The sequence below is a fragment of the Limulus polyphemus genome, unplaced genomic scaffold (assembly GCF_000517525.1).
Source record: "Limulus polyphemus unplaced genomic scaffold, Limulus_polyphemus-2.1.2 Scaffold3169, whole genome shotgun sequence".
NCBI lineage: Eukaryota > Metazoa > Arthropoda > Merostomata > Xiphosura > Limulidae > Limulus > Limulus polyphemus.
Window position 1 is genome coordinate 126,623 of NW_013668779.1, and position 8,558 is coordinate 135,180.

At 30.9% G+C, this 8,558-nt stretch overlaps 1 protein-coding gene across 1 annotated transcript in view; it reads right to left on the reverse strand.

Moving 5' to 3' along the window:
* LOC106468803 overlaps positions 1 to 7,862 on the reverse strand; it is an 11,683-nt gene extending 3,821 nt beyond the window's left edge. Inside the window, exon 1 of the mRNA XM_022397160.1 lies at positions 7,371 to 7,862. Coding sequence (XP_022252868.1) covers positions 7,371 to 7,726 — 356 coding nt within the window. The 5' untranslated portion in view covers positions 7,727 to 7,862. The remainder of the gene's footprint in view (positions 1 to 7,370) is intronic.
* Positions 7,863 to 8,558: the final 696 nt, after the last annotated feature.

Here is an 8,558-nt window from a genome sequence, read left to right on the forward strand (position 1 = left end):
CAACATGAATAAATTTCCTACAAAAACCATTGAAAGAATTATTCATAGAAATCACAACCAACCCACAATCTGAAAGTCAATGAAACAACTAACAACAAAACACTACACATACTTTACATTCACAATATCAGCAACAAAATAACTAAAATTTGGAAAAAAAACATTCCAGCTAACACTACATTCATTCAAAAACCAGGTAAAAAAATTAAAATCTGTTATGTAAAAACTACTGACATGCATAAATACAACATCATTTATAAAATACAACAGCCATGATTCCTATATTGGAGAAACAAGCCTAAACCAGATTTAAAGAGCACAAAAAAAATCACCCTCCCATTTTATTGAACATTGTATCTCAAATAACCACAGTACAACTATAGAAAACACTAACATATTAAGCAAAAAAACCAAAGTAAACAAACAAAGAATTAAAGAAGCTTTTCTAACACAAGAACTTAAACCCACACTCAACCAGCACACTTTTATATCTTAGTTTATTCCTTAATGTTAACTATCACGTAATAGATTAAGTATTTACAATGCAAACTTACACTGATCATTAGTCATCTCCACAGCTTGTGATCAATAATGGTCATTTTTTCAAGTCTCATTCTTATACTAAGGATGATCTAAGTAGGTCAAAACATTGTTACTTGTTTTATGTTTTAAATAAGTTTTTCGTGCCCACATCAGTCATCTCTACTATATATATATATATCCTTCATAGTTAGTTTTAAGTTTTATTTGAGCTTTTTCTGATACTTTTGATTTCTGTGTTCACTTCTAAACACTCGCAAAAAAGTGGATACCAACCTTTCTAAAAATAAAACTGAAAGGCAAAAAATAAAAAAACTAAAAGCAGGTCTATTAAAAAACTTCCTAAAGTACTTAGTAGAAAAAAAAATTAAATTCTAAACAAAAAGCCTATAAACAAAATTTGACATCAGCAGAAAGGAAATAAGAAGCCTATGACTTCTTAAAAACAATGACAACATTGTGCCAACAAACAAAACTATCATGATTTTACCAACCAAACAGTATGACATCCTAATGGTAAGTATACTGAATGATATGCCTATATTTACTTTGTCAAATACTGACCTTAACCCAACACACAAGAAAAAAATTGAGCAAAATACTCAAAATATTATTAAAAGAAAATTTTTTTACAATACAATTCAACCAAGAACACCAAAGATTTATATCTTTCCAGAAATCCATAAAAGCCCAATAACCTTAGGCCGGGTATGTCTCCTTATAACCCTTAAACTACAACCTTGCTAACTACTTTATTTGAATTTTGTAACCTTATGTTTCCAAAATAAACACCCAACACTCCACACCTCCTACAACACTTAAGTTATTTAGACAGTTAACATCATTACATCTAGCTTTAATATCATAAACCCATCCTCTTAAACCCCTCGTTATGAAGCAATTCAACTTACTGCATAAATTATTTCACAAGACCCCAGAAAGAGAAACAACATAAAACAGAAACACCTAATCAAACTGTTACAACTAGCCACATTTATTTGCTTTCAATAATTTGTAGTTCCTTTAGTTAAAACAACTTGCTATGGAAAATCCATTATCAGGTACTCTGGCCAGTCTTTTCTCACATCACAGAACAACATGCTATAGCCATTTCCATATACAACAAACCCGTATTTTGTTCCATGGGTGAAAATTAATCTAGTTGTTATGTTAAGGTTATATTTGTGTGCTATTCTTATCTATATATGAGATAGTGCAAGTGATTAGTTTCATTTGTTTTGTGGAATGCTTTTTAGTTTGTTTATTAAACGTGTCTTGTCTGTGTTTTTAAATTTGCAGTAGTTTGTGTAACTACTGTAGTAAGAATTGGCATATGTTAAACACTGAGTTAAATATGTAACATTTTCATCTGTGTGTTTTTTGTGATGCTAAGTTAAGAAGACTTTTTAGAGTGCCTAGCTTCTGGTGGACTACATGATTATAAAACCAGTTTGTGTAATTATCACTGTATGTTTTTTTTCTACAAATGTTAGTGGTGAAGCCTTGGGGAGTTTATGTAAATGTTTAAAACTTACCCTGTAGTTAGTTACACTTTCAACTGTGAATTGTATGTCTTTATGTAGATTGTTAAAGAAATCTGCAAAAAACATTATCTCCCATAACTAAACCAAAATTATACAATGAATCCACCTCACCAGGAAACATTTTCAAAATAAAATGCAACAATTGCCCAGCCTTTCATATCAATTGAAACAGGATGTAACTTGAAGATCATGTTAAAAGAATACCAAGAACTTCCTTCAAAAGTCCACGAACAAAAAAAGACCACAGATTTTCTGAACAGAATGTCACAGTACTAAAACATGAACATAAAACATCAACAGAAGCCTTATTAATAAAATCCCACAATTAACAAATACACAGCTCTGTATGTCTTTGATTGTTATTTCCACAGACAATCGTAATCCAATGCAAATATTTCTCATAATATATTCCACCTTTTCATATTTATTCACTTTGTTTTTTTCTGTTCAGCCATAAATAATCTGTATATTCATGCAGATTGATATGCACATGCATGTCATCACTATCAATTCTAAAACCTTTACTGTTAAAACTTGTGTACCAGTGACTGAAACATCATATGTTCTAAGAAAATGATTTTCCTCACAGTAAAAGCTGTAACATTTAATAAAATAATACATATAACCCTATCGACATGGGGTTATGGGTCAAAGGCCCTGTCATCTTGCTTGTTGACTCCCATTCAAAATTTTATTGAATCACTATTTTCTGAATTTCTATCAATAAGTTTCATATCAAATTGTAGATTATAATTCAAATTTTAGTATTATACATTAGTTAACTTATTTAAAACTAAATATTAAAGAACATCCCTTAATATCAATTTTTGTGTATCATGTGGTATGTTCAATGCAGCATTGGTTCAAATTAGATGTTTGTGATGTCCAAATACAAAGTCTATAGTTTCTTACAAATTAGGAAATCAAATTACCAATATTGACAAGTTAAAATATAAAATAAGAACCTTCTAGCTTTTCTATTTGTCGAGATATTGCTAATTTAGTGACTCAAACACATTGTCCCCGCCCACCTCTTTCCCATTTTGTAAATGCTTACGTACACCCACTTCAGTCTACGACGTGTGAATAACCAATCAAAAGCTCACATTGTTCCCCCTAGTAGCTTTCTCAGACCTTTTGAATTTTTTGGGTGGCAAACTCTCTTTTTTATGCTGGATTCAAAGTGGTAAGATAAAACTTTTGTGGGCTTGATATTTCATATTTTATAAGACCCAAATACGGCTTAGTTACTAAGCTTGATAGATTATAGTGGAGTTCTATGGTATTGATATAGTAATTTATGATTTTTGGTTATTTCAAAATGTATTTATAAAACCTAAAAAAAAATATTTCAATTTCACTTCCTCCACATGCAAAATTTGATAAGGCTTAACAACCTAGGGCAAGCAGCAAACAAGTACAAATTCATAACTACAACAGATAATTGTTTGATATACTTCTTTATTTACTGTTCTGTTTTAAGAAAAATAACTTTTAAAAACTTATTTCTGAATAGTAATAATGTATACACATATATAATGTATTATAACTGAAATGTGACTATTTTACAAAACACTAGTCCACTGAAACACAGCCAAGATAGGTAACTTGGTAAAAGCCAGTCATACTCTTGGATACAGTAACACAAGTGCATGTGCACTGTGTCATTGCAACTTGTGCAATGTTAGCCAGGCACAGCAGAAAGGTCAATACTATAAAAATAATAGATATATTAATGTATAATTATGAGATTTAAGCTATTTAGACTAAACATTTGTGTTTGTGTTATAATTTGTAGTCATTCTAGAAACAAAAAAAAAAGCATGATTAATATTTATCTCCTAATTTTTTATGATGGTTACGAGGTCGGTCAAATCGACCAAATTTATACAGAGATTTGATAGTGAAAACCATAGATAATATATAAAGTTTTCACATGTCAAATTTGAAAATTTGTTGATGCATAAAAGTATTTTTATCTTGCATGTTGGATTGTCAACTTTCAAAAAGAAAATAGGCATGAGAAAAATGTTACTTAAAAATTTTAAAACTTAATAAAAAAATTATATTTCGCATACGAAAGCCTTGTACTGTTTACTGATAATTGCAAAATTTTGTGAAGATATGCTTACTAATCTAAAAGTTATAGCATGAAAATTATAACAAGCACAAAATGGTTACAAGGTTGGTCCAGGGGACCAAACCCATGCCGAAAGAAATAATCAGCAAGTAAACTCAAAACGAAAATATGAATTTTTTTTTATACATTGTGTGCGTGTTTGTATGATGTTTGTAACACCTCACCTTTTACTTTCCTTTTTTAGTTCTGGTGGAAATTGCCAACGGCACTGGGACACCTAAAACCTAACTTTTTTTATTAAGCCAACAAAATAAAAAATAGCATACAAATTTGGTTCTACATTGTACTTTATATTGTATAGAACAATATTATAAACATAATCTGTAATTGACAGGCTAGGATTGCAATATAACTTTCATGAGGACTGACCCTGCAGAAAAAAAAAATTAATCCTAAAAGTTTTACACTTTTTCTTCCAAAAATCTCCACAGAATGTAAACTCATGTTTACCAATCATCTCCATTTTTAACTGTGTTGTTTGCATGAGCTGAGCATGTTTCATAATGAGCCCTTTCACATAATCTTTAGAATTATATCTTGTAAAAAATCCAAATTGTAATAAATATATAAAAAGACAGTTGTGTTTTTATTTATTAGTATTATGCTAAGATTTTGTGGATAATTTATTGGATCTTGCTAGTATTTTGTTAAAAGGGCAAGAGAGGTCTGCTGGTCCATTCATGTTGCCTTATCCATTGATTAATTAAATTATCAACTGCTTTCATATGTCACTTTGAGTATTGCATTCAGTTGTAGATTCTGTCTTAAGAAGAACATTAAATTATTGTTAAACATTTTGCAAAGGAGGTTCACTGTGATGATACCTGGGATGAAAAGGCTGGTTAAAATCTTAAATTGTTTTCTCTTCAAAAAGGAAGAGTGAGAGGGTATCTAATTGAGGTGTTTAGAATTGTTAAGGGGGTTGATAATGTCAATACATCATCTTTTTTCACACCTAATGGTAAGACTAAGTGGGAAATTTTGACATGTTTGGAATAATTTTCAGCTTAGGCAGTTTTGTTTTTCTAACAAGGTGGTTGACCTTTGGAATGGATTGCCTTCAAACGTGGTAGATGCATTAAATGTAAGTGAAGGATTGGTAAATATTTAAACTGATCAGGGCTGGATTTGTGTTATTTTTTTAATGGGCAGACAGTAATTGAACTGTTCTATCTTGATAAATGCATTTTCTCTTTTATAACTCCATCTATCTCAAGAAATCTAGCTTCTATATAGGCTAGATAATTTTTTCCTGTAATGTAAAAGAAATATGTCATTTGTTTAATCCATTTCTCTCCTACAATAATCAAAAAGAATTATCTCCTAAACATTTTCAGATGTTCTGTAATATTGCAGAAATACAAACAAAAAAATAACTTTCATGACCAACGTGTATTTGCCTGTACAAGGCCACATCCCCTAGCATCCCTGCCACTAAAATCAAGGGTGCGAGCATGCATGCTGTAAAACCTTATGTGTAGCAGGTTTGCACTAAAGTAAAAACAGTGCAGGATCACCTAGCCTAGAGCCAAGTGCACAAAATTTATTCTGAAAGTCAAAATATCGATTCAATTTTAAGCTTATATTGTTTCTGAATTAAGCTGTTTTCTGTTATATCACCAATGTTTTTAACACAAAAACAAATCTCTTTAATCAATGGAAACTACGTTAAAAAATCAACAAATATTTTTCTAGGTTTGTCTATACATATCATTTTCACTGATACTGATAAGACTAACAGTTATACATTTGTTGCTAATGGCATAATGCTAAGCAATATGACATAAAAGCAATTGTTAGAATGTAGTGTTACCAAAACGCTCTGGCTTTTACCAATAATTATTCTATGGATATGCCACGAATTCATTTCATGAATGATCTTAATTTTTAATTGGCTCACAAAGGAATTTACCGACGTTTGACTGCCTCGATCGCACTTTTTTGCTTTTGTTGGTCAAGCTTGATTTCACAAAAACTTATTTCAGTTATCTGTTACGTTAGTTAAATTTATTAATAACTTATCGTTTTTCAACAGTTAAAACTTAGTAACAGTACAATAAATACTTGTCTCGTAATAATCGCTGTATATAATTAACGGAGTAGTTTATTGGTTCATTTACTACCATTGTACCAATACCATGTGACTAAGTTTTCGGTCAAAGATTTGGTAATTTTTTTTTATCAACTATAAAGACGACTTTGTAATTTTTTTATGAAAAATGTTAAATGTATTTTATCAGAAAACTTCAAAGAAAGTCACGCGTTTATTTGTAATAATTTTATCGCCTTATTCCTCTTTGAAAGTAGTGCACTTCAAGTTGCGCATGCTCAACGATACTGCCCAAATTCGCGGGAAAAAGTACGGAACAAGTATGTACTATAGTATAACTTAAGTATAAAAATATTTACATAACTAATAGTTTTTAAATAAAATGCTCGAATGATTCTAATATTTTTTTAAAATTGATTCTTAATTTACTATGCCCAGTAGTGGATCAGCACTAAGTCTAAAAACGTGGTTTCGATACCCATAGCACTAGTAGTCATGCTCACACTCACAGTACAGATAATCCAATTTGTACTCAAATTGTAGTTTTGACAGTCAGTTTCACAAAATACATGCAAATAAATATTTGCCAAACTATACGTACTAATCAAAAATTGTAAGCCATTTTGTGCACTGTAATAGACTATGAGTCCCGGTAAACAATGTAAACTGCTGTTTCACAAATAATATATGATTACGCTCATTTCTACTAGAGTAGAACTCTGGAAAACAGCTCTATGGCCCGGTATTGATCGTCATAAGCTTTGAATATGATAATATCAAAATTGAGGAATTAAATGGGAAAACATGTTGATGTTTAATAATATTAATAGTACTAACAAATAAACAGTTTCAGTCATTTTCCTTTTATTTTGAAGATAAGTTTTATATTCTATTTTCTTTTTTTACTAAATCGCTAATAGTAATACGTTACACCATGTTACAATTTACATTACTAACCATATTATAAATTATAATGCAAGTTATAAGTAGAACCTAACAACTTAATTTAAAATTAAACAAGAATTGTAGTTTTTCATATACATTAATGAAATCTTAAAACTGGAACGTAAAAAGCTAAAAGTATATCTAACTTTACCAGTGTTCAATAACAACACGAGCGTCTTTCCTAGTTCTTTTCTCTTTGGTAACATTCTCGTTTTCAGTTTTGTCTTTCCCGCGCTTTCCTCTTGCTGGCCTTTTTGTGGCAACGTCACCTTGTGCTTGCTCCACTGGTTCTTCTACCTCTTTGTTCACAGTACTTGCTTTTTCTTGATGTTCACTGTCTGTCTTGGTATCCTTCTTTTCGCGTGATTCTGGTTTATTTTCCGATACGTTACTTTTCACATCCCCATTTTGTTCTTCTACTGATTCGACATTTTCAGTTTTATCTGTTTCCGATGCTTTCTTTCCTTTCTTTGCTACTCTACCTCGGCCACCCCGACGTCCAGCCATTTCTATATTAAGTTAAATATAACGGAGAACAATATCTTCGACTTACGTTAACAATCAACGCGTTGCGTATGCAATCCTGGATTATATCAACCTACTTGAGCGGGAATACGAAAATCTAGATAGAACCGGCTAAGAGCAGCTCCAGCTAGAAAAAGGTAATCAGAAAATGTGAGGCATGAGAGGTACTGCACAACGACCGGAATAGTGTTACCTTCTTCGGTAACATGTCATGATATTTCAATATAAATATATATGTATTTTTCTTTTACTAGTGTGAAAATTCATACTTCAACATTTATTTTTAAACACAAAAAATTGGAGTAAGTTAATGAGGTATGTTAAATTCAGAATTGCAAAGTTGTAATTTTAATGCTGATATACACTCAGTGTCGGGTTTTTCACAATCTGTTTTCAAAGGTATTAAAGCTACTTGTGGTGTGTACAAGTAATTTATTATTACAAATACTTTTGAAATTATATACTAAAAGGAAAGCAGTTAGTCAACACCACCTACCGCTAACTCGTGGATTATTTTAATCGAGTAGTGGGATTTTACATAATCTCGGATTCACTGCCCTGCATTCACTTCTTGACCGTAATCAGCCCTATAAATTAGTAACCTTAAACAAAATCGAAGGTTTCTATAGTAAGACAATGGGTATTTTGGGGTTTTCTCTTTACATTTTGATTTTTGTTCAATGAGGGAAAGATACCCTTTCAAAGCGGACTTCTGTGAGGAATTTACCATATACCAAATATGATGTAAGTATTTATGTGTTCCCGTAATTTGTGGTAAGTTACAATTTACAGGATTGAATTTAATCAACTCAGT